Below are 27,124 nucleotides of genomic sequence, written 5' to 3'. Positions count from 1 at the left end.
CTAGAGTAAATCAAGTGTACGGTGTAAACTAATAATAAAGCCATTATGGATGTGATTGGCAGTAGTTATGATAACGGCATAGAATATTTCAATCGTACATCGCCCATTTTCAAAATAGATCCAGATTTTCTAACGCAATGGTAAGTAAATTATTTTCCTCTATTTTTATGTTTTTTTTATTCTGTTTAACTTTCCCCGGAATACTAATTAAAATAATAATGAACATATATGTGTTCCACTCGAACCATGAATGAAGATGGAATTAATTGAAAAACTTTTTTTTTCACTGATGTTGATTAGTAGTGTGTAAAAAACCAGGCGTCTCCATTATTATTGACAAGTTGAAATGTTTAGAAAGATAGGAAATTACATAAAAAAAATATGAAGAGAACAAATTAGATTTGTATTCGCTTTCGAAAAGCTTTAGCTGGAAGGCAGTTGTCGCATTGAGGTGAGGATTAAAATTAAAGAAGTGAATTGTAATACAATTCAACATCAAGGCCAATCAATGTAAGATGAAATGATTGAATTTCATGACAATTTCCGGTTTGTTCGATTGAAAGACGAGCGATGAAAAAAAAATAAAAAATTTAAATTACTTCTTGTAAACTATTATTTTTTTTTTTTTGTAAGATAAGATGCTCATCTTTTTTGCTTTTTTTTCATATAGAAGACATTAGATTCAATAGTTTGACGATAGATGGCGTTTTATTTTTAATTAAACAATTTTTTTTTTATTAATTTTGTTAAAATTTGAGGAAATTGAAACTCTCTTAGCTTTTTTTTTATTTTTTTTAAAGCTTTTTTAAAAAAGATTTTTATTTTAAATTTATTAGCAAATTAATCTTTTAAAATACTTTTTATGACAGCTCCCTCTATTAATTTTTTTTAAGTAATTTTTTTTTCAAAATTATTTGGAACAAAAGTCAAACTAAAGCCAATAAAAAATTTTTACTTAAACTGTAAGATTTTTGTGACTAAATATTAATTCGGGCAAAAAAATCTAATCTTATAACAAAATATCTTTAAATAATTTTTTTTACATAAATATTGAGTATAAATTTAAAAATGTTAAAAATTTATTGCAAAAAATTTTTATAAAAATCCATACAAATTTTATAAAGCAAAATCTCGATTTCTGAAATTTTAATTAATTTAAAATATTTTTTCACGAGATCGTATTTACTATCAGAAGCTCATGTAACAAGAAAAAATTAATTTGGTATGTAAAAATTAATGGAAAATTAAGAAAATATTATGTAATGTTTATTGCATACCTTTAAAAAGTAAAATTTACAAATAAAAAATTTGAGGAGTATGAAAATGAGAAACTACAAATTTAATAAAAAATTTTTATAAAATTTTTATCTGAGAAAAAAAATATTTGTAAAATATCTAATTTAAGAATAGTTCAAAAGTCAATACATTTTCAATAAAACTTTAACTAAGGAAGTTAACTTTTTTCTTCTGACTTATTCTTTTAATTGCTGATTTTGACTTAAAAAGATTTTTGGCGAGGATTAAAATCTTTTTCCATTTTAGTATATTTGGATGTGAATAACTTGTATGGTAAAATTAATTATCAAAGATTTCTACTAAAAATTGTTCAAAAATAGTTTATTCTAATAAATTAAATATATTTTTTTAAAACTAAAGTAAAAATGACACTAGAGGTCACTTTTTTATAACTTTGTATTAAAATCCATTAAAGTCAAAAAAATCTTTAAATTATCTAAAATTAAAGCATATTCAACGTAAACTTTGTTTTCCTTTAAAAACTTCTTTAAACGTGATACATTTAGCTAATTTTTCTACCATTAAACATTTTACAAAATTGATTTTCCCATCGTACCTTCATAAATCTACGTAGAAAGTTTGTTCCATTACATAACTGTTTACGATATTTTTTTAACGTTAATGGTCAGACGATGAAACCTCAGACACGACGGCGTACTATCTCACACCTCGTCACCCATTCTCTCACTCCTTTCCTGTCACTGCCACGATAAAACTTTCATGAAAGTAGAATATTAATAACACAATTAATGACAACATTTCGTGCAGTAGTAGCAAGCAGCTCAAAGCCAACAACAACGACCGACCATAATTATTATTACTTTTATCATTATCTCTTATGACACATCGCGCGGTTTGTACAATAGTAAACTACAATCAAAAGCTCTTACTTTGTGAATTCATTAACATAACACTTTATTGCATGTCTCTTTATCACAGAGAATCAGATTGAGTTATGAGTTCGTTTAACGGAACTTGTTAACCTGAAGTAGGTACTTTGAAAAAATGAAAGAGTTGAAATAAAAACTCGATAATTAAATTTTCGGATGCCCACCGGACAAAGTTCTGCCAATTAAGTGCATTCCCGAACTAATTGCTACTCGACTTCAGTGAATCGAGAGGAACATGAAAAAAGCGAAAAAAAAATCAACCACGTGAAAAGTTTGTTGATGTCTAACACACACGTAGGTACTCTCATCGCCGGAATCAACACAAAAGACCATATTTTTCTCCATGCAATTCATTTTGAAATTTAATTAAAAATTCTCTCAGTAGCTACTCTCGACGCTGCTACTTGTAGTCAAATCAAATAATACAAAAATGGGTTTGTTTATTCAGCAATAGCGGCACGAGTTGTGTACTATTTACATTTCTAACACTCGTTGAAAACATGACGACCGACGTTTTATGTACAAATAGAGGTAATAATGAAAGCAACTCTCCGTGATATGATATGACGTGCTGCCAACGCATTACAATGAATCGTAAATCCCCTGTTTTATGTGCTATGGAGACGAACGAGTTGTCGTCAGATCAGAATGCAATGAATATCATTAAAAAGTGCTTTTAATGAGCAGCTACTTGAGTCCATTTACGGATTTAATTTTTTTTTATATGGATATGAGACGAGTTTTTGTGAAAGTTTTTATTAATTATTAAAATTTCGAGTTTTTGACAATGTGATCAAATTTGCAGATTTACATCAATGCTCCGATTTTCAGTCTGCAAATTTGATCACATTATCAAAAACTCGTAATTTTAATAATTAATTATTATGGAATTTAAATTATTTTACACTAAAGGAAAAATTCTTCAAAATAGATCCAAAGAGATCTTTTCAAGCTTTAAGTTATTTTTTAAATCCAAACCAAGCAATAAATTATTTTTTTTCAGAAAATTTAAATTACCTACGATGATTTATAAAAAAAAATTAGAACTCAAAAATAAAAAAAAAATTAGAACACAAAAATAAAAAAAAAAATAAAAAATATTTATTAATTAATTTTTAATTATTAATTAGCCGATAAAAAAAATTTTTTGATATTTTTTTAAATATTTCTTTTATTTTTAGAATTTATTTTAAATAAATGACGATAAAAAAATAATTAAAAATTTTAATCAATTTTGTAAAATAAATTATAAAAATAAAAAAAAATATTTATAAAAAAATATAAATATAAAATATTTTAAATAATTAATTCAAATTATTTATAAATTAAAAATTATTAATTATTAAAATTATTTTAATAAATTAAAACTATTAATTTTTTAAATAAATATCGAGAAACATTTTAAAATGTTATTTCAAAATCTTAAAAATTATTTTAAAAAATTAAATTTATACAAATAATTTTTTAAAAAATTACTCATTCTGTTTCACGAAATTTTAATTAATTTAAAATATGTTTCATGAGATCATATTGACTGCCAAAAGGTTATGAAACAGAAAAAAATTAACTTGATATGGAAAAATTCAAGGAAAATTAAGAAAATGATAAGTAATGTTTATTGCATACCTTTAAAAAGCAAAATTTTTAAATAAAAAAAATTTTGAGGAGTATGAAAATGAGAAACTACAAATTTTTTAATCTTAAAAAATTATCGGAGAAAATTGATAAAAAAATAATTAAATTAATTTTGCGATATTTTGTAAAAAAAACATTTAATTAAATTAATTATTTTGAATCTTTTTCAAAAAAAATTTCCTTTTCCTTAAAATTCGATCATTTTCAACTCTTTCAAATTTTAGCGGTAAAATTTCCGTTTAAAACTCATACATACATGACCTGCGTACGTTTTTGTACTCCCGAAAGGTGAGATAATCTCCCGGCACTTGTACCTGGAAGCCATATGAGTGCCGCGCCATTGTAAAGTGAAGAGAACAAGAATTTTCAATTAAAATACTGAACCACATATAAAACAAACACGTGTATGGCGTATCCGTATGCCCTACATCAATTGACATGCAGCTTTTTTGTCTTCAATGAATGAATAAATTTCATCTGCTTTTTTGTTGGTTCACGAGTTGAGTTAAGAGTCGAGATAAGAGGCGCATGTTTTTTCCTAATTACACGGCAATTACAGTTGAACACTTTTTTTAAAAATTTTATTGAAAAAAAAAATTACAACAAGAAACGAGTGAAGAGACAGACAGGTGCTTTATTTACTGCTTTTCTCTTACTCCTTTTCGAGATTAAATATTTGAATAAACGAACAGAACGATTCGAGGAATTTAAATTGAAAATTAAATTTTACACATTTAACGATCGTCGAAGCACTCGGAGGTTGTTCAATCAAACTGCCAGCGTGTAAAAGTAACATTATTCATCTCGAAAATTCTACGCATGAATTAAACATTAAAATTAGTGTGATGATAATAAAATTATAATAAGATCCACATAAATTACAACTCACATGCAAATTTCGTGAACGTGGCGAGAAATTGATGGCAACCCCCAAGATTTGCTCATATGTGTGTATATTTTATTCATGATGATGAATCAAGAAGCGGCATGAGTACACGAGAGAGACATTTAAAAACGATATCGGAATGGAATGTGCGGTGTGTGCCATATCCGTTGTTCGGTCGGAAAAAATGAAACGAAAATAAAGTAATATTTCTTATGACATGTGACTTGACTTTTCGTATCTTTTTTCCCGTGCTCAAAGTCATATCGACGTTAGGTCGATGAAATGTATAAAAATGTTTCACTTTTGATTCTAATTAATTTTTATTTTAAATTTAAGTTTTTCATCAGAAAAGCTTTTCAAATTGCTTAAAAAAACATTTTTTTTTTCTAAAAATTTTTAAATTAAAAAAAAATAATTTAAGTAAAAGTTAGAATTTAAAAAATTTGAAAATGGCACTTTGCTAATTCAATCAAACTTAATTTAATAAAAACTAACAAATTTTTAAAAAATAAATATTTTAAAAGTTCAAAAAATTAAAATTTATAAATAATTAAAATTTATACAGTTAAATTATTTTAGTTAAATAATTTCATTTATTAAAAATTTGAAAATCGTTTCATGCTAATTCAACTAAAATTTAAAGTTTAAAATTTACCATTTATTCATATTTAAAAATTATATTTCAAAAAAATAAATTAAACTAAATTTTGTTAATTAATTTTAATTCTTTTGGACTCAAAATTTAATTAAACTCGAAAAATTTGAGAATCGCTATTCTGCTAATTCAAAAAATTTTAAATTAAAATAAATTTAAATTAAGAATTATATTTCAATGCCCAGATTTTTGAAATTAATTTTTTTTTACTTTTGTTCAAAAGCTCATAAAATTAAATTAAAAATTTGAAAATCGTTTCATGCTAATTCAAATATGTAAAATTAAAGTTTGAAAATTACGATTGATTTCTATTAAAAGATAAAATTTAAAATTAATTTTTAAAAAGACTAAATTTTGTTAATTAATTTAAATTATTTTAAATTCAAAATTTAATTTAACACGAATTTGACTTAAAAAATTTGTAAATCGCTATTCAGCTAATTCAAAAAATTTTAAATTCAAATTAATTTAATTTAATTAATTAATAATCAAGTTTTGTTCAAAAATCTACAAGTTTTAGCTTACTGAACTTAAAAATTCACGTTCAAAATTTAAAAATCTATTGGAAAAATCAAATCTTTTGTGAACATGAAACATTTTTTCCCATTGCATCCGTCTCATAAATATGTAAAATAACATTTTTCAGTTCAATCAAGGATGCGTGTTCTTGTTACACAATCTACGTAATGTAATTATTGTATATTTACATACCATGACTGACAAAAAATATAATAAAAAAAAACGAAATGTTTGCTCAAGAAGACACAAGAAGAAAGCTTCTTTGCCAAATAAAAACAATTGTAGGCAAAGAAATTTTTAACGGAGCTCTCGAGAGTTCAAAAATTTACAATGAAAATTAAATTAAACAAATTTACTTGAACGTAAAACATTCTTGACAGAATTGAGTCTTTGTTGCAACAAAACTGCCTGCATTGAATGGGAAAATAATCACAAAGACACACACACAAGCTCATACAATAAAATACACTGGAAAAGTCATAAAAGTGAATGATAAAGGCAAGGCAAATAGACAGGCAGGAAACTAGATAACATAATCAAATATGGTTGTGTTTGAATATCACATCATCAAGAAACGAGAGGAAAGAAATGTTTTAGCAGTGGAAAAAAATGTTTAAAATGCAATCGAGTTTGTGATTTTACTCTTTTTTCATCTTTTTGCTTTAGAAATAAAATTTGAATCGAATTTTTCTTCAGTATTTTGACAAAATTTGTAGAACAAAATTAAAAATTTGTCATTAAAAATTTTTTTGAAGAAGTCTTATAGAAAATTAAAAAAAAATTCAAAAATTTCCAGTCTTTAAAAAAATAAGAAAGTAAATTTTTATCTTTGAAGGAATTTTTTTGCTTTGAAAAACAAAAATTTTGAATTCTTTCAGAATTTTAACAAAGTTTGTAGAAAAAATGTAAAAAATTGTAATCAAAAAAAAATTTTCCTTTTTTTGAAGAAACTTTTAGAAAACTGAAAAATCACAATTTTTAAATAATTTTTTTGACAAATTTTAAGTCTTTAAAATAAAAAAAATTAGGAAGAAAATTCTTATCTTTTAAGAAAATCTTTGATTTTTTTAAAATCTTAAATAAAAGCTTTTAAAATGTTAGATAGTTTAATATTTTTTAAATTAATTGAATTAATCGTAAAATTTTAAATCCAGGAAAAAACTTTTAAAGAATTTGTCGACTTCATTTGAAAATTAATCAGATAAAATCCTTTAAAATTTTTACAAACTTTGAATAACTCCTCTTAAAAAGTTACAAAAAAGATTAAAACAGCGAATTTGCGACAACTTATCATCAACCACAAAGTGCAACTTTCCACAAGTAGAACATCTGTTTTTATTTTGTATTCACACCCAACCACGATTATATGCTGCAAAACAAACAAATCCGCGCTAATCCCCCGGATTTTATTTCATTTAACTATTTCCTCGTTGTGGCTTTTTCAATATCCGCGTGGGAAAAATGCATCTAAAGTTGTCCGCAAACTGAGACGATAATCAGGTGTCGATAACACAAAGGCGACCATCACGATGAAATTATTTATTGTTTCAAATCCAATATTCTCCAAGCGATTTTCCTTTTTCTGCCTTTCATGTGTGTGTGTGACATTATGTGGGTGTGAAAAAAACCATCGAAACCGACAAAAGAGAAATGTGTTTCGAGTTAATACAATCAGTGATCCATAAACAATGGTTTATCAACACACACACACACATGTAGCTTGAATGGATGATGATGAACATTGGAATCGTTTTCGATCGAGTTGGGGTTTTTTGTTTGCATGCGACCATGCGAGGAAGTACCGAACAAACAAAAAGGAGGTGTAATGTTTTGAAAATGAATACCTCGCTCGTCATTCACTTTGGTTTTTGTGTGGATGCCTTTTGTTGGGTTATGCAAACGAATATAAATGTTTTAATTATAAATTGTTTTATTGTAAAATATTTTCCATGGTTGGTCATGCCTTTACTGCTGATGATGATGATGATGATGATGTGGATCTGTGGCAACCAAAAATTTTTGATTTCAAGATCTCGGGGTGTGAAATTTGCATGAAATTGGTTGAACGTGTTGAGATGGGTATTTATTAAACTCCCATTGTTTGTTTAGGTTATTAGTCTCGTTTGCATATCACTCGGGCACCTCTTGATGCTCTTTCGCTTACTTTTTCGTATGTGTAATGAAAGTTTTTGCTTCATGCGTGAAAGGGTCGTCGAGTGATATGCAAATTTTTGGACAAATTCTTCCTCTGTATCAACACGATGGAGAGTCGCACGCCCCGTTGTCAAATTTTATCAATCACGTCAAATCGACATCAAGCATGAAATCGGAAATTTGATGGAATAGAGATGCAAAAGGCCTTTTTGTGGGTTTTAAATCACATGAGCACATTTTGTAAACCCAGAAGACAAATCTATCTTTCATCTTTTCTCATTTGTACTTAAGTCTAAAAATGCTTTTCAATTCGTTCTTAATTTCAATTCTTTTCTGAAGTCCATTGAAGTCGACAAGGTTGGTGAAATCATTGTAGATTCTGATGCAATGAAGAATAAGTGCGTTGTCGAGGTACTTTCTTGTAGTTTTTGTCTGGGAAGCTATCTCTAGCTCTTGAAGTTATACTGATAGTTTCTTTCAACAAATTTACTCTTGATGTTAAAGCGCAGCATATCAGATATGAAAATGGCACAGTTAATACGAAAACGATCCTCGATAGTCGTCATGTTCAGAAGATTCCAGCTTCTTATCGTTTCCAGATAGTTTGAATACCAATAACTCACCTTGAATCGACCTTGAATCGACCTTGAATCCATTTCAACAAGATCACATTCGAAACATGGAAATAAATTATTATCAAATTCATTTTAAAAGTATTGTAAGAACTTACCTGAATCGTCTTCAAATCCTCCTTAGTTTGCACTTCTCTTGAATTCCTTCCTCTCTTAACAGACAGGCTCGATAAAAACCATAAATTCATTTAAAAACGCTCCAAAAATAGCCACTAAAATTCAAAGCACATTTCCTAAAACGCTTCCGTGCGTAAATTATTGATTGCGACTACAGCTGTCAATGAATGATTTTTTCCAACAGCCTTTAATTTTTTTTTTCACTGCACTTTTGACACCCACACAAAATGGCAATAATACATCACACTCGCGGGAAATAGCCAGACACAAAAAAAATGTAAACAAAACTACTAAAAAACTCTACTCTTTCTCTCCGAACGATGTAACGAAACAATCACCGGCAGCTTCGTTGGTGCACAAAACGTTTTAAATCGATGATTCGTTCAAACGAAACCATTTCTCTTCCTGCCTTTCGTTCTTCTTGCGTTTCCTCTTCTGCTGTCAGTTTATCTCGAAAGTGTGTATATCGTCGGTACGAAGGTAAGTAAACAAGGAAGTCGTACATATTTTCCACTTTATCTATTTTCAAAACGGCACAAGAAAACAAATGAAGCAAATTTGTTTTATGGTTAAACGTGAATAAGCTGCACCATATTTAATCCAAACAGCAAAGCAGCTGAAGATGCAACGACATGAATAAGGAAATTCTTTCCTAGCAATTTTTTTTTTTGTGCTTTCTATAATAGAAATATGCATAATTTATGAAAAACTGCTATAAATAAACTCTTTTTGTGAGCCACTAGTTTTTTTTTTGCTATTTTTCGTAGGCGTGTGTCTTCGTCGTTTGAACCTGAGAACATTTTTTTTCACATATTTTCATTTACAACATACCTTTACCATGAAAAAGAAACACATGAAAAAAATGATAATCTATTTCTGACTTTCCTCGTTTTTTCTATCTCTCTCTCTCGTAACAGCAATGAGACGTGTAATATAAATTAATATATGGATCGTCCGCTCACCATATTTTACATGTGAAGTACGTCTTTTGTGCAGGGCAGAAAAAAAAAAAGTTTCCAGGGTGAAAATGTATTTCATTTTGAATGGTGCTGCTGCTGCGGCGACATACCACACATATAACGACTGTTGTCATGGATTTATCGTCAAGAATTGTCTCAATATCGTACATTGACTTTGGCCCGATGCATCATCGCCAGCATGTTTGTTTATTTACGCAGGATGAGTGGAGAAAAAAAAATATATTACTGTGACATGTTTATGATGATAGCACGAGCCTCACATAATACACATAAATATCAAAAAACAAAAAACCACTTTTTTCGTATGCATATACAGTGCGCGTTAGTTTCATGCGACAAGGATTGGTAAGAGTTTGTTTACTCTGTGCTTTTTTGTTTGTGTTATCAATGTGTATCCCTTTGTGCATACAAATGGAATTTTTATAATAATTAAACAGCTTCCAGCAATCTCTTTCATATGGAATGTGAATGTGTGGTTAGTTACCTTTTGATGAGATGCGAGCGTCAATGAGCCTCTTTTTCTGATGGAAATCGAGTTTTAGTTTTTTTTTTGTGAAGGCAAGTAATCTGAACAAAACAACTTCTTTATAAATACAAAAATGTTTAAAAGTAGTTTCGTTCCAGACGATTGACTGCTTTGTTTGAATTTTGTTTTTGATGCATTTGTGAAAATTTGTAGTTTTGCATTCAGATCTTTTTGGATTCAAAATTTTCATTCTTTGTCATTATGACAGTACCGATCTTGATTGACGAAGTTTATCTTAGAACACATCACCCGATATCAGCATTTCATCGAAAAATAAATGGCATGAGATTTTTGGATGATTTTGTATTAGTTAGGCCTAAACTAGTCTAAAAAACCTAAATTCAAAATTCTGGAACGAACCAAACGGATTTTAGACATTTTTTAGTGCATTTGGGTATATTCAAGTACCTCTTTGACATACCCGATCTCAATAAAAATGCATAGAAAGACTTTGGTTCGTTCTAGATTTTTAAATTTAGGGGTTTTTATGACTTTAGGCCTAACTATAATACAAAACCATCAAAAAATCTCATGATATTTATTTTTTGATGAAATGCTAATATCGGGTGATGTAAAAATGTCTCTTACATAAGTGAGGAAAATAGGCGGTTTTGTGACTTTGTTCGTATAACTAAAATATATTCAAAAAATTAATAATTTAACATAATTGCATTTTTAAGTAAAAAAAATGAAAAAAAAAATAATAAATTTTAAATAAAAAAAATAAAATTTTTGATGGATCTTAAATCTTAAGTAAAAAATAGGAAAAGTGGCAATTAAGTAAAATCCAAATTTTAAAACCCTTTTGAACTTTTTTTTAAGTTTTGCGCAAATTAAACTTTAATGAATTGAACTATAAAAATTTAAAAAAATTGCCAATTTTAAAAAAGTAAATTAATTAATATTTAATAAATTGTTTTTAATTTTTTTTTATTTGTTTTTTATTTTCTCTCATTTTTTTGAATATATTTCGTGAAAAAACAGCTGAAATGTCGAATTTTGAAATTTTTAACAACGTTTTATTGTCTATCAAAAAAGTAGTAGGTACAATTTATTTAAAAAAAAAACTAATCATCTCCAAAAGCGAAGTCAAAAATTCTTCAATTCTGCTGATTTTAACTAATATTTAACCAAAACTTTACTTTTAATAAAGATTGTGAATTGTTTTTAGAACTTACTTTACTTAAAATTATAAGTTAAGAGCTTCGTAATTTCTCCGCCAATTTGATTTTTTAAATTTTTCATTTTAAAAGGGGAAAAATATCAAAATATCTCAAAAATTTGAGCAAAAAGAAATAAAGGTTACTTTTGATCATCTAACCATTTTCAAACATAAAGGGAACAAAAAATTCGAAAAAAAAACTTAAGGAATCAAAGTGTCTTGTCTCGAATTTCTTTAAGAAATCAACCTGACCCCTTACAAAAGATGATATAATTTTTTGATGAAATGCTAATATCTGTAAAAATGTCTCCGAGGAAAATAGGCGGTTTATGCCCATAGTATAGTTCTAATACTAACATAAAATGTATTCATATCAAATTTTTGAAATTTTTGACGGATTTTCTTTTTCAGCATTTGTGAATCCTCTAAAAGCCTATTTAAAAAAATTAAATTATTCTTCTCTATGATAAATGAACGAAAAAAGTATTACTTACCCAGATTTGAAGTTTTTCCAAATTTTTGAATGAAATTTTCTCAGCTTTTAAACGGTGCATCTTATTTTGACATTTGAACAACATTTCTGGAAGTTCTGAGGGTAAATTCTTAAAATTTGTATGAAAATTCGACATTTTTGACCATAACTCTTAGGAAGCTGGCTGAAAAATTTTAAAATTAGGTTTTTTTGAAAGCTTAGGCCCTAACGAGTCCAACGATACCAAATTTATCCGTGGAGCATTCTTTTTCATGAAAATCGTAATTGGAGTGACGTGTGAAATTTTTTAAAGAGTCAATTGTACCTCTGAACTTTTATTCTTACTTTACTTTACTTTACGCCTTGTTTCTTGTCCAAAGATTCGAGAATGTCCTCATTTTGAGCAAAGGCAGTCCACGAATTGTCTCCATCTGGTTTGTCGATTTGCAAGATCTTTCAGATCCCAGAGGTTAGCTAGTTGCCCCTTACCCTCACCTTTATTCAGAAAAAATAAAAGATTTCTTACTTTAATACTTTCCAGAGGGTTCTTAGGAGTTTGAAACAATTTCAAATCATCTTTGGAATCGGAAGTTTTGTAGCTTCAGCTCCCAACAAAAAAATTAAATTTGGTTAAAAATTGTTAAAAAAGAACTTTTTCATAAAAATTTAAAACTAACTTACCTGAATTCCTCCATTGCCCAGTAGAATCCTTGAAGCGAATAATCTTAATGGAAATGAGAAAAAAATTGAAATTGAAATCCCCAAATAACTTCGCATTGCAAAACATCCAATTTCCACAATAACTTATTTACAACAACTTTCTTGATGACAATTCAACTGCAATCCTTTTATCCAATAAATTACCGAGAAGATTCCTCTTCATTTCGCCAATAACGGCAATTAATCAGACAGAAAAATATCTCTCTTTCTGTGAACAATTCCATCACAGCTTCTTGTTCATCGTTATTTTTGTCGTGTCTTTTGCAACTGATGTTAACAAAAAACTAATAACGAACTTTTTATTACATCGAAAGTCATTCAAGAGTATAATTCAAAAGATATTGATTGGAGTTTGTCCATCTTTCGTTTGAATGGAGACGCCAGGTACTTATTGCTTTCAATGAGAAATCAAGTAAAATCCCCGTCATTAAGATCTTAATCATACTCACTTGTTGCCTTTTTTGCTGCTCTGTATTGAAAGTCGACATTAATGTCTCCCCATTGAAAACACATTATTATCATAATACCGCGCGCGTTTAATATTTTATCAGCGTGTATTTTTCTCTCATTTTTTTCTGTCGCTCATTGTCTCCGAAGCTGTGTTGGATAAATAGAACGACGATAATGACACGCGAACAGCACGGGAAAAAAATCAATGTTAATCTCTCTACGAAACGTACGAACAAGCAACAAATTGGCACACGTCCAACTTGACTTTTATTTTTGTTTTTGCTTGTTTTCATTTTCATAATATTTTAATAATAATAACACAAAAAAAAAATGTTTATCGATATTGTCCTTGTTGTTGAATTTTTGTAGCGAAATGTAGCAGGAGGACGACGGCGTTGATTACCGTCGCGTTGCCTTTTTAATCGAAACTCAAAATATTTGTACGACGTTTTTGTTGGTGTTTGGAAAACAGCTTTTGTTTGTACTGGGATCAAGTTGAGTAACCAGTAATTTTGCGTTTCGTAGAGAGAGAAAAAGTTTCGTGCCATCGTCATTGTTATCGATACATCATGGCAACATGTTGTTTTGTTTATTAAGTGATACATTCTAGACACACTTCAGACATTTTGATGACAATAACAACATGTTTGTGTGTCGTGCATAATTTGTGTGTTTGAAGATAATTGAGTGGTTAATTAATTCTCAATTAGTATTCACTCAATCATCTTTGGCAATTATTTGAGTGTGTTTCTTGTTGTTCATTTTGTCACTTTAACGCCATAATTTGGGGTGAGGAAGAACTTTTTTCGTAAAAGGTTTGAGGTGATTTGAAAAAAAAAATCTGTGAGGAGTACGAAAATGTGAATTTATGAATTAAAACTCTGCTTTCATGGAATTAAATTGAATTTTAAAGTAAATTTAATTCAAATAGTTTAAAAAATTAAGTTTTTTTTAAAGATATTTGTTTAGAGGAGTACTAAAATGTAAAAAATTACTTTTTTCGACGAATCCATGGACTTCAGTTCAAGTTTATTTCGTCACATTTTTAAATGAGGAGTTCAAAAATGTGATTTGATGAATCAAATTTTTTATTATTTAATTTGAATTGAATCTGAAGGAATTATTTCAAATTTTCAAAGGAAAAAATTGTGAGGAGTACAGAAATGTAAATTAAAGAATCAAAAATCTAATTTGATAATTTTTCATGAAAAAACTTTTGAGGAGTATAAAAATGTGATTTGAACTGAAATTTGAAGAATTAACAAGAACTGTCAAGCTCAAGTCACGTTTTTGTACTCCTTAAAATTTTTTTTCTTGAAAATTCAAAATAAATTCTGTCAAATTGGATTTTTAATTGTTTATTTAACATTTCTGTACTCCTCACATTTTTTTCTTTTGAAAATTGGAAATAATTCATTCAGATACAATTCAAATTAAAATTTTGATTTTTAAATGACTTTTTTGAACTCCTCATTTGAAAATGTGACGGAATAAACCTAAACTTTCTTTTGAAAGTTTAAATTAATTCCTTCAAATTCGTTAAAAAAAAATTTCACATTTTCGTACTCCTCACATATTTAAAATTAGACCAAATTTCAAAACGTTAGCAGCTATAAGTTTTTAATGGCATTTGAACTTTAGAATTTAGCCTATTAAAAATTTTCTGTAAGATATCAAGCTTTAAATTTAAAAAAAAGTTGACAATGACACGTTTTTGACAAGAATCAAACGTGACAGATGTCAAAAAAATAAATTTTACTTCCTACTGATTTTTTTTCGTTAACATCTTATTCGTTATTGATCAAAAACTCTCATAATATATTCTGCACCTCATCAAAAATCACTTTTCAAACAAATTCCACGAAAAGTATTTTTTTTTTCTTATTCTCGTTTCGGCAATAATTTCTTGTTATTTGTATATCATCGCCCGTCATAATTATGCAAAAGCTGCTGTACCTAATTTACATGTCCGTTCATTAAATTATACTTTCGGCAAACGCAAAACATGTTGTCGCCACGCGGTGCGGTCATTTTGCTAATTTCTCGTGCGGCGCGTGTTGGAGTCGCGTCATAAACTTGTATGAGTTTGACTTGCACTGGCGGCGGTACGTTTGGAATACCCAAATAACCACAAATCACAACAATAATGAGATTGCCATAAAAGTTTTTTTAGTACGTCAAACAGACAATAAAGTGGTTTGATTGTTTTACTCTTGCTCCGGATCCGACATACTTCATCAGTCATCAGACAGTTAAGAAGACACTTTATTAGGCAAGAAAGAGAAGAAAGTTTATTTGCACTTGTGATTTTCCGCATATTTAATTTTATGTCGAGCAAAAGGGATTTGAGTGTATTGTGTACTAATAAAATTTGTTTATGTACCAAGGGACACCAATAAAGTGATTAACAATGCATGAATAATACTTTACTCATTGTTCACTTTTTTGTTGTTGTTGTCGTCCAAAATGAATTATTTAGTTGGAAGGTAGTGCGGAGTAAAAGTGAGAGACAAAAGGGTAAACAATAAAAAGAGAACTGTGTCACCTATAACCCTAGTTTTTTATGCTTTGCTAATTGACTAACAATGTTCGGGGCATAAAGTGATGAATGTAGGTGCTTTTTATTGTACACGTGCTGTCAGGAGGCAAATGGTGGTCTCTTGTTCGAGGACGTGTAGTTTAAATAAAAAAAGAGTTGAATTGAATTAGCAACTGTTGCTCAACTGTTGTAATGGATACACTTTATTTTAACTATTTTTCATGAATTGAAACTGAAAAAAAATTTTTCCTTTGACATATTTTTGTTTTGAAAACTAAATCAAGAGCAAAACTAAATCAAAAACTGTGTCAAAGCCATTTTTGTCAAATCTTGCTCCAAATGGATAAAAATTTGTCAGAGGGCTCTAATTTATCATTTTTAATCATTTTATAACTCAAAACTGCCAAAAAATTGAAACTGAAAAAAAAATTTTTCCTTTGACATAGTTTTATTTTGAAAACTAAATCAAGAGCAAAACTAAATCAAAAACTGTGTCAAAGCCATTTTTGTCAAATTTTGCTCCAAATGGATAAAAATTTGTCAGAGGGCTCTAATTTATCATTTTTAATCATTTTATAACTCAAAACTGCCAAAAAATTGAAACTGAAAAAAAAATTTTTCCTTTGACATAGTTTTGTTTTGAAAACCAAATCAAGAGCAAAACTAAATCAAAAACTGTGTCAAAGCCATTTTTGTCAAATTTTGCTCCAAATGGATAAAAATTTGTCAGAGGGCTCTAATTTATCATTTTTAATCATTTTTTGAACTCAAAACTGCCAAAAAATTGAAACTGAAAAAAAATTTTTTCTTTGACATAGTTTTGTTTTGAAAACTAAATCAAGAGCAAAACTAAATCAAAAACTGTGTCAAAGCCATTTTTGTCAAATTTTGCTCCAAATGGATAAAAATTTGTCAGAAGGCTCTAATTTATCATTTTTAACCATTTTATAACTCAAAACTGCCAAAAAATTGAAACTGAAAAAAATTTTTTCCTTTGACATAGTTTTGTTTTGAAAACTAAATCAAGAGCAAAACTAAATCAAAAACTGTGTCAAAGAAATTTTTGTCAAATCTTGCTCCAAATGGATAAAAATTTGTCAAAGGGCTCTATTTTATCATTTTTAATCATTTTATAACTCAAAACTGCAAAAAAATTGAAACTGAAAAAAAAAAATTTTCTTTGACATAGTTTTGTTTTGAAAACTAAATCAAGAAAAAAACTAAATCAAAAACTATGTCAAAAACTGTGTCAAAGCCATTTTTGTCAAATCTTGCTCCAAATGATAAAAATTTGTCAGAGGACTCTAATTTATCATTTTTAATCATTTTATAACTCAAAACTGCCAAAAAATTGAAACTGAAAAAAAATTTTTTCCTTTGACATAGTTTTGTTTTGAAAACTAAATCAAGAGCAAAACTAAATCAAAAACTGTGTCAAAGCCATTTTTGTCAAATTTTGCTCCAAATGGATAAAAATTTGTAAGAGGGCTCTAATTTATCATTTTTAATCATTTTATAACTCAAAACTGCCAAAAAATTGAAACTAAAAAAAAAATTTTTCTTTGACATAGTTTTGTTTTGAAAACTAAATCAAGAGCAAAACTAAATCAAAAACTGTGTCAAAGAAATTTTTGTCAAATTTTGCTCCAAATGGATAAAAATTTGTCAGAGGGCTATAATTTATCATTTTTAATCATTTTATAACTCAAAACTGCAAAAAAATTGAAACTGAAAAAAAAAATTTTCTTTGACATAGTTTTGTTTTGAAAACTAAATCAAGAGCAAAACTAAATCAAAAACTGTGTCAAAGAAATTTTTGTCAAATCTTGCTCCAAATGGATAAAAATTTGAAAGGGCTCTAATTTATCAATTTTTAACCATTTTATTCAAAACTGCCAAAAAATTGAAACTAAAAAAGAAAAATTCCTTTGACATAGTTTTGTTTTAAAAACTAAATCAAGAGCAAAAACTGTGTCAAAAACTTTGTCAAAAACTGTGTCAAATTTTTGTCAAATTTTGCTCCAAATGGATAAAAATTTGTCAAAGGGCTCTAATTTATCATTTTTAATCATTTTTGAACTCAAAACTGCCAAAAAATTGAAACTGAAAAAAATAATTTTCTTCATTTTTTATTTGAAATTTGTAATTTTCTTTCTGTTTAAGTTTGATATTGGTTAAAAACTTTGCAAAACTTCTTTGGATGCCTTTTTGATCGTTTTAAAGCTTAAAAATTTTCTTACCTAAATAATTCCTTCTATCGCTAATTTTGACAAACATCTTGCTGCTTTAACATTTCCTGTCTTCTTTCACCCACATTGATATCTCTTCTATATATTAACTTGACTTCCTTTCAACTTCTGTGCCGCATGTCAAGTGACTGCAAAGCATTCCAAATAAATTGCACACTACACAGATTTCTTTTTATTTTTCCCGAACATTCAAATTCATGTCAGTAGCTGGCAAAGGCAAACTTTTTAAAAGCACACCACAAAGTTGTTATTTGTTGGACAACCAAGTGCTCAGCCATTCTACTATTTTTTTTTGTGTCTGTGTGTGACAAAGAAACAACATTTCAATTGCTTCATAAATCCAACATGGTTCACCATCCCTGGTTGGTTTCGATAAAAGTCAGGTACATAGTTAAAGTCTGAAGAAGAAGACGAAGAAAATATACGCACATGAATATATCTTTTACAAAGTTTCAGAAGTAATTCAATTTGTAGTGTGGTTGAAAGCAAACACCTTGTATGAGGGTGGGTTTTGTTCGAATTGTTCGAGAGAAACGAAACCTTTCTTTGCCGTTTTGTCGTTCGTACTAAACTATTGTTGTTCTCATTTAGACTCGCATGGAATATTGATTGCTTATTTCGTTTTGTTGCTGCTTGTCGAGGTAGATTTTGAGACATTTTCTCTTCTACCTGAATTATTATGCGATGCGATGAATACAATTTATTATCGATATTCATGTCAAAGCCTTATCAGAATAATAAAATTTTATTTATTTTAGTTTATGCATGTTATTTTCTCTTTTTTTGCTCGAATTTATCTGTTCTGCATAAAAAATTACGTCTTCGCAAACATTGACTACTTTTGACATGAGAAAAGCCGATGTGATAAGCACGTAAAAATGTCCTCAAATCACGCTACAGCAGTTGTTGAGTGACATAATTTTTGGACAATTGAATCCGTTTTGTGTTCGTGCGGTTGTCGCTTTGAATCAACCTGCTTGACTTTTTCTTTTAGATGATAGATTTGACACGTGTTTGGAAGGAAAAGAGGCTCATATGGTATTCCCTGTGAGTCGAAAAGGGATGAAATTGGCTCTCTTGGTTTATGTCTTTTGTCAAAAGGCGTTAAAACGAGTTCTGAACGAAGCTCTTGTCAAAATCTTCCCTATGGGTTAAACGAATGCGAAAATCGGATCACATCAACTTCTTCAGGAGTGACATTAACCTCTTGGGTCTTAATTCAACCTTTGAAGGCGTTAAACTAGCCCTTAAAGAGGTTAAATTTGACCCCTTGAGAAGTAAATTAAAAGAAAAAAGGAGTCAAATTAACCTCTTAAAGGATCAGATTAACTTCTTAAAGGGTTAAATTAACTCCCGAGGGGTCGATGAGACTCCTAAAGAAATTAATGTGATCTGATTTTCGCTCAGAGGGTTTAAAAAAATTTCCTCTCTTGGGAGATTCTTTGGAAACTTTTCTATCGTTTTAAAAATTTAAATGATTTTAAAACTTCAGAAAATGAGCTTTTTGAATCAGCAATAGACTTTGATACCGTTGATAGCCAAAATTTCAAGTTTTCAAAAAATCTGATTCTGAAGTTTTTGAAAACTTGAAATTTTTCTATCAACGGTATCAAAGCCTATTCAAAAACCTCATTTTCTGTAGTTTTTTAAAGTTATATGCCTTAAACGAAAGAAAAGTTTCTAAAGTCTTCCCAATAGAGGAACCCTGCTTAAATCATCTGCGGAATCTTTTGACAAGAGCTTCTTTAAAAATGAATTAATTGGAGCTTCAAAAATCTCATTTGCATATGTTTAGTCTTCTCTTGGGGAAAAATAAGGTCAATTGTTAACCCATTCGTTATATATCTCAAACAGTGATTTAGAAAGAAGCAAATTATCCGTGATGAAAAGCGATGAGCCCTTGAATCCAGTTCCTTTGCGATTATCTGTAGTAAAGCTTCCCATAACCTCCTTAAGTAGAATCCTTGAACGCTTAGATTGAAATTTTAGATTCGCCTTCAATTCCAAAACTAGAAGCTTGACATGGACAAACTTCGAAAATGTGTTTCATGGTCTGCAGAGAATCCTCGAAGTCTCACATAACGAGTCGCTTCATGCTCAGGATATTCGTTATATAGCAACTTTATTGCAAAATTTGTCCCAGTTGACATTTTGTCGATTGTCCCAATATGCACCCAGTGCACATTTAAGTTTTTGACCTAATGCATATTTAAAATTTTTGACCCAATGCACGTTCAAATTTTTTGACCCAATTCATATTTGAAAACTTTTACCCAAAACACATTTAAAAATATTACCCCAGTTGACATTTTGAAATTTTTCACAAATTTCTATTAAATACTTTCGTCCCAATGCACATTTTGTTCACATCTTATTCATATTTCACTAAATTCACTCCTTTTCACATCACAATGTCCAAAAGCTCTGATAAATTAAAGGATTTACGTTTTTTTGCTATATTGAGGTAATTTTTGTGGACAACCATCACTACCACGAACAGAATAAATGGATAACCAGATAAGGTCAATAAAGGTACATAACATTGGATTATTCCATTTCATTTACTTAAATTTGTTATTTTTTTGGCCATATCGATTACTGAAGGTAGTCTTGCCCTGAAAAATGTTCTAAAGAAAAGAAAGGGGTTACGTTACACAAATTGATAAATATTTAAGTGTGTGCGTCAATCAGGATTAATTTTTGATTTATTTCTTGTTAAAAGTCGATTAAAAGACGAAGAATTCCTCGCCTCCGCCATGATTGATCGATTTGCTTGATTTGGACTATTGGATAACTTTTGCTTGTTAATGGCATGACTTTTCTTCGCAGCAAGACGAGAAAAAATCGTAGGAAATGGAAATATTTATTGCCTACATACCTTTTTATCGGCATCATCATCATCAAATAACGACGACATGAAAAAAAAATTCTCGACAAATATCGAACGAATTTTTTTTATGGCAATCAACTTTTTTTCTCTCGTTGCAGGAAACTGAAGAAGAAACAAGCAGAAGTGTGCAAAGCACTACTGAAAGGCCTCAAATATCATCCGCTGTGTCAACGAATTCTTGACATGCCGTCATACCATCCGTTTCGTGATGCCACGTCGTCGGACAACACAGACTTGCTGGACCTCAATAATCTCGATATTTTGAACAGCTTTAACATAAGTCGCTTCAACTTTGGCAATGAAACAGACACGAATGGCACGTCACTCGCGACAGATTCCACGGAAAATGGGCCTATGAAGGTTTTGCCGCCGTTCGAGTTGTGGCAAACGATTGCCATTGCCATTTGTTTGGCGTTGTGCATAATTTTGACAGTTGGCGGTAATATATTGGTGCTGCTGGCGTTTATTGTTGATCGGAGTATACGGCAACCGAGTAATTATTTTATCGCGTCGCTGGCATGCACGGATATGTTGATAGGTGAGTAACTGGATTTTGATGCTTTTTTATTAAATTTTTGTGAAAATGGCAAAAACTAACAAAACTTACCAAATTTTTGAAAATTATTTTTCCGAGAATTCTCATAAATTTCACTTTTAGTCCTAAAATTTGCCTGAAATATGAAAAATTAAAAAAATTAAGTAAAAATATTTTTTTTAAAGAAATTTGCAATATTTTACAATAAATAATAAAAAAATTTCTAAAAATGAAAAAAAAATTAAAATTTTTAATTAAAATTTAAGATTTAAAATTTTTACTTTTTTTATTTAAAATTTAAATTTTTTTTATTCATAAGTTTTTAAAAATATTTTCATAATTTTTTAAAATTTTGACAGATTTTTTTTAAGAATTTTTTATTTATTTATCATTTTTTTAAAGATTTTTGAATTGAAATATCATTTTTGTAAGTTTTTTAAATAATTAAGATCCAAATATTGATAAGCTAATTTAAAGAAACTAAAATTTCAAAAAATTATTAAAAATTTTAAAAATAAATAAATTAATTAATTTAATTAATTAAATAAAATAAATTAAAAATTAACTAAAAATAATTTATAAAATCTATGATTAAGTATTTATAATTGTTAATTTAATTTTAATTTTAATTTAATTTAAAATTTTAATTTATTTTTTTTATTAATTTTAAATTGAAGTATATTAATACACCAAAAATTTAAAAAAAAATTTAAAATACAAAAATCCTGCCAACATTTCATAAGATAAATTTTTAATAATTTTCAGTTTATTTTCAAGTTTTTAATATTTAATAAAAATAAAATAAATTTTAATTAAAAATTGTAAAAATCTAACAAAAAAATAATTTTAAAATTCTTCTTTAAACGAAAAACTTTAAATTTTTTGTGAAAAAAATTAAACCTTCAACAAGAAATCCTTTAAAAAAAAGGACAAAACTATACTCACCAAGCAATAAATTTTCGTAATTCGTATAATGAAACGACCCAACTGCACACACAAATTAATATGAGGGTGTGAAAAACAAACATCTTCATTTTATTCAACTGAACCCAAACAAAAGTGAACAACAACAACTAAATGAATCATGAAACTTTTGTTGTTCTTCTGTCGAGGCAGTGTAACGCCTTCATCACCTTTCGTTTTCCTTTCCATTTCCTCTTTGCTCCGACATTTATTCGACATTTTGGGTTAATAAATGGCCATTTGTTTTGTAATAGTTGCCAATAATAACAGATTTTCATTTACTTTTGTCTTTAATTCCTCCGCTTTTTTTTCTTCTCTTCATTTCCATTTCAATTTTGCAGGAACGGTTTCGATGCCTTTCTACACGGTATACGTTCTAATGGGGTATTGGGATTTAGGTCCATTACTGTGTGATTTATGGCTATCAGTTGATTATACGGTCTGCTTAGTCTCGCAATACACGGTGCTCTTAATTACCATCGATAGATTTTGCTCGGTGAAAATTGCAGCGAAATATCGGAGTTGGCGAACGAAAAACAAGGTTTTGTGGATGGTAAGCCTTTATTTTTTATCCGTCTCGTTTTTCTTATTTTTATTTTTTAAATGCTTTTTAATTAAAATTTTTATGTAGTTTAATTTTTAAAATTTTGCATTAGGGCAGAACTACAAATTGTGCATTGGGATTAAAATTCAAAATTTTCATTAAGGAAAAACTTTAGTTCGTGCATTGGGACTAAAATTCAAAATTTGCATTAAGAAAAAAATTCAGATTCTGCATTGGGATAAAAATTCAAAATTAGCATTGGGAAAAAAAGGGAAAAATTTAAGTTTGTGCATTGGGATTAAAATTCAAAATTTGCATTGGGGAAAATTAAGTTTGAGAATTAGGATAAAAATTCAAAATTAGCATTGGGAAAAAAAGGGAAAAATTTAAGTTTGTGCATTGGGATTAAAATTCAAAATTTGCATTGGGGAAAAAATTAAATTTGTGCATTGGGATTAAAATTCAAAATTTGCATTGGGGAAAAATTTAAGTTTGTGCATTGGGATTAAAATTCAAAATTTGCATTGGGGAAAAATTTAAGTTTGTGCATTGGGATTAAAATTCAAAATTTGCATTGGGGAAAAATTTAAGTTTGTGCATTGGGACTAAACTCAGGAATTTGAATTTTTAAAAAGCATATTTTTAAAATATTTTTTTTAATAATTTTTTTCATTCAGCAATTAACTAATTATTTTTTCAATTTCTTTAAAAAGGTTTCCGTGACATGGGTCATTCCGGCACTCTTGTTCTTCATCTCCATCTTTGGATGGGAACACTTTGTCGGTTATCGCGATTTGCTGCCCGGTCAATGTGCTGTGCAATTCCTAAAAGATCCCGTTTTCAATACTGCCTTAATTATAGGTTATTACTGGACAACGTTAGTTGTTCTCTTTATTTTATATGGCGGCATCTACAAAACCGCCTACGAGATGCAGAAAAAGAGCGAAGCAAAGCAACGCAAAATGCAGTCGATGGTAGCTCTGAGTTCGGCAATGACAGGCATGGCAGGTCGTACCGCAGGCATCAACATTGAGAAGAACGAGCTGAGTAGTCATTCGAACTTGACAATCGCTTTGCCGAGCATAGCGCCTCTCATGCCGGGCAACGTTACGAAAAGCAATCAACTGGGGAGTAACGAAGCGGAAGTGAGAAAACTTTCCGTGGGAAAGGCTCAAGAGGATCAAGAAAAGACGACGGAAGAGAAGAAGGCTGAAGGTGAAAAGAGTGAACGATCGAGTAGTCCGGCATTTGATTCGGATGAAGATAGTTCGGCGCCGCCTAATCCGAATAATACGGCGAAATCGTCGAATGTTACGGCGAGTATCGTTAGTGCGATGATGAAAAAGAGATCGTCTATTGCAGGATTATTGGTAAGTTTTCTTAACACTTTTTTGTTATTTTAATTTTTTTTTTTAATTTTTCAAATTTTTAGTTTTTTTTAAACATTTAAAAAAAAATAATTTTAATTTAGAAATAATTCTTAAAAATTCCAAAATTAACCGATTAAAATTTGAAAATTGCTTTTTGCTAATTCAATCTTAAATATGATTATTTTAAAAGTTTATTTATTAAAATTTGTAAAATATGTTACGATGAGTTTTTGAATCAAAAATTGATTCATTGACTACAACATTTGCTCATAAATTTGTAAAATTTTTATATTTTTTTATCGAAATCTCTAAATAACCGGTAAAAATTTGAAAATCATTTCTTTACTTTTTTAAACCAAAATTTTAAGAATTTTTTCTAAAAATTGTGAAAATTGTTGTAAAACATTTTATTTTTTTTAGTAATTTTGCAGTTTTTGAGGTATTTTGTACAAAATATTTAAATAATTAAAAATAATCGATTAAAATTTGAAAATTGCTTCAATGCTAATTCAGACTTCAAAATTCTTTATTTAACGTTTCTCTTAAATTTTATATTTGAATTGATATAGAAAAAAAATTAAAATTTAGAAAATTTTTTATTATTCTTTTTTAATAAATTAATTTTTTTTTTTTGCTAATTCAACCTTATCAAACATTTTTTTTTAATTTTTAAAAATTTCAGTTTGAATTTTTTTAATAAAAAAAATATTTTTTCTATAAATTTCATGTTTTTGACTTAATAACCGATTGAAATTTGAAAATCGCATTCTCGCTAATTCAAATTTTGAATCGGTTATTTTACCGATAAATTAATTTTTATTCTTTGTGAGATATTTTTTTCTTCTTCACTCAATTTTCATAATTTTTTTTTAAATAAAAAATTTTACAGGTTGGTCCAAGTTTCGGAAATCGTGCCAACGGTAACGTCAAGTCACCCATGCGAGAAACCGCACCAAACACGAAGCGCTTCTCAACCCCCATCACGCCCGTCGCCGAGCCAATGCCCAACATCCAAGAGCTAAGTTGCATTCTCGACACCGACCCAAGCAGTCACGAAAGTCAAATTCAAAAGTCTCCGCTGAAGCCAACGCCCGTTCAATCGCCCATTTCGCCGCAAGACATTGAACCAGTTGTCGTGCCACGCAGCGAGCGTCAACCCCAATTAGCCAGTACTGTGCTTCCGCCGCCCGCCGGTTACAGTCCCATGTTGTCAGAACGCTCCGAAACGCCTTCGTTGACGAACCGCACCTCAAGTCGCCCAAGCAGCGTGATCAGTCAAGGGGATTCGTGTCTCACGAACGACGTTTTGTATCGCATGGATGGCGCCGATTTGCGTTTCATGGATGAAAGTTCGATTGCGGTTTCATCGCCGACCTTTGAAAGTCCTCCTGGGGTATTGCCGGAACACAAAAGAATCGCATCGCCCGCTTCCCAATCAGCTCAAGGCATTGCCAATCCGTCGTTGCTGCAAAAAGCGCTGATCCAGGCGACAAAAACGCAGCAACCAAAAGTGCTTCTGAAATCGTTGGATTTATTGCCGAATTCGCCGCCACGCGAACTCCTCATCGCCGGCAGCTACAACGAGGACACGGATGACGAAAATATGCCGACAAAGTACGACATGACGGTAAGTGTCTCGGAAAAGCCCGACAGACCCGTGACAACAATTGTCGACGTTAACAAGCCACAAACGTCAAATTTGGACGAAGCTTTGGACAAAATGCCCGGCAACAACAACAACAATAACAGCATCAACCCGAATGGCGCAACGCAATTTACGCCCATTTCCCAAACATCGACGAGCGGAAATACCGCGACGACAGTCAGCACGAGCATTGAACTCAACAAGAAACCGACAACGGTGACAATTTCGACGACGACAGTTCACGACAACCAAATTACGAAAGATATTCCGCCGGGCACCGTTGTTCTGACAAATGCCTCGGCATCTACGACGACCGAGGGAAAGCGGAAACGCGATTTTATCCGATCGATTGGCAAAAGACTGAAAGCGAAGAAAAAAGCTGTGCCGCTGCTCGGGATTGGGCGACAAAAATCCAAGTCGGAAAATCGCGCGAGGAAGGCGTTTCGAACGATTTCCTTTATTTTGGGAGCTTTTGTGGCTTGCTGGACCCCATATCACATTTTGGCACTCGTCGAAGGCTTTTGCAGCAATCCGCCGTGCACAAATGAACATCTCTACATGTTCTCGTACTTCCTCTGTTACGCCAATAGTCCTATGAATCCCTTTTGTTACGCGATGGCGAATCAGCAGTTTAAGAAAACTTTCACGAGAATTCTTAAAGGGGACTTTCACATGACCTAAAAACACAAAATGTTGCTTATTGAAATTTTTTTTTTTTTTTTGATGAAATCCAATTTTTCTTGATATTTTTCTATAAAATGATAAAAGTAGGTCGATACAATAAAGGAAAATGTTTTAAGTTATTACAATTTTTAGTTTTTCCTAATTTTTGAGTATCAAATACACAAAAAATAATTAAATTTTCAATATATTTTTTAATAATTTTTCAACAAATAATATCAAAATTAGATAATTTTTAATTTGAATTTAATCATTTAATTAAATTTAAAATTAAATTTAATTTAAATTAAATAATAAAATTAAATAATTAAATTTAAATTTAATTAGAATTTAATTATTTGTAATTAAAAATATTAGTTAAAATTAATTATTCAAAATTTCTTTTAAAAAATTAAAAATTTATTAATTTTTTTTTTATTTTTATTCTTATTTGAAAATTTTTAATTTAAAAAAATAATTGTTCAAATTTAAAATAATAAAGTAAAATTGAAAAAAAAAATTAAAAATCAAAATTTTTATACAAAATTTATAAATTTTGATAAAAATTAGTTTTATCTTGATTTAATAATTAAATAAAAATAATTTATTTAAAAAAAAATTCATTAAAAATGATA

General features: G+C 29.2%; 1 protein-coding gene across 1 annotated transcript; it reads left to right on the top strand.

Moving 5' to 3' along the window:
* The first annotated feature begins 9 nt into the window (after positions 1 to 9).
* Positions 10 to 26,510, top strand: LOC134835234 (muscarinic acetylcholine receptor gar-2). Its single transcript, XM_063850104.1, has 5 exons — positions 10 to 140; positions 20,871 to 21,310; positions 22,612 to 22,823; positions 23,528 to 24,184; positions 25,074 to 26,510. Exons 1-5 carry the CDS (start codon positions 46 to 48, stop codon positions 26,508 to 26,510), a joined length of 2,841 nt encoding a protein of 946 aa, XP_063706174.1. The 5' UTR covers positions 10 to 45.
* Positions 26,511 to 27,124: the final 614 nt, after the last annotated feature.

Source organism: Culicoides brevitarsis, chromosome 3, assembly GCF_036172545.1.
Source record: "Culicoides brevitarsis isolate CSIRO-B50_1 chromosome 3, AGI_CSIRO_Cbre_v1, whole genome shotgun sequence".
NCBI lineage: Eukaryota > Metazoa > Arthropoda > Insecta > Diptera > Ceratopogonidae > Culicoides > Culicoides brevitarsis.
This window is presented reverse-complemented; position numbering and strand designations above follow the sequence as displayed.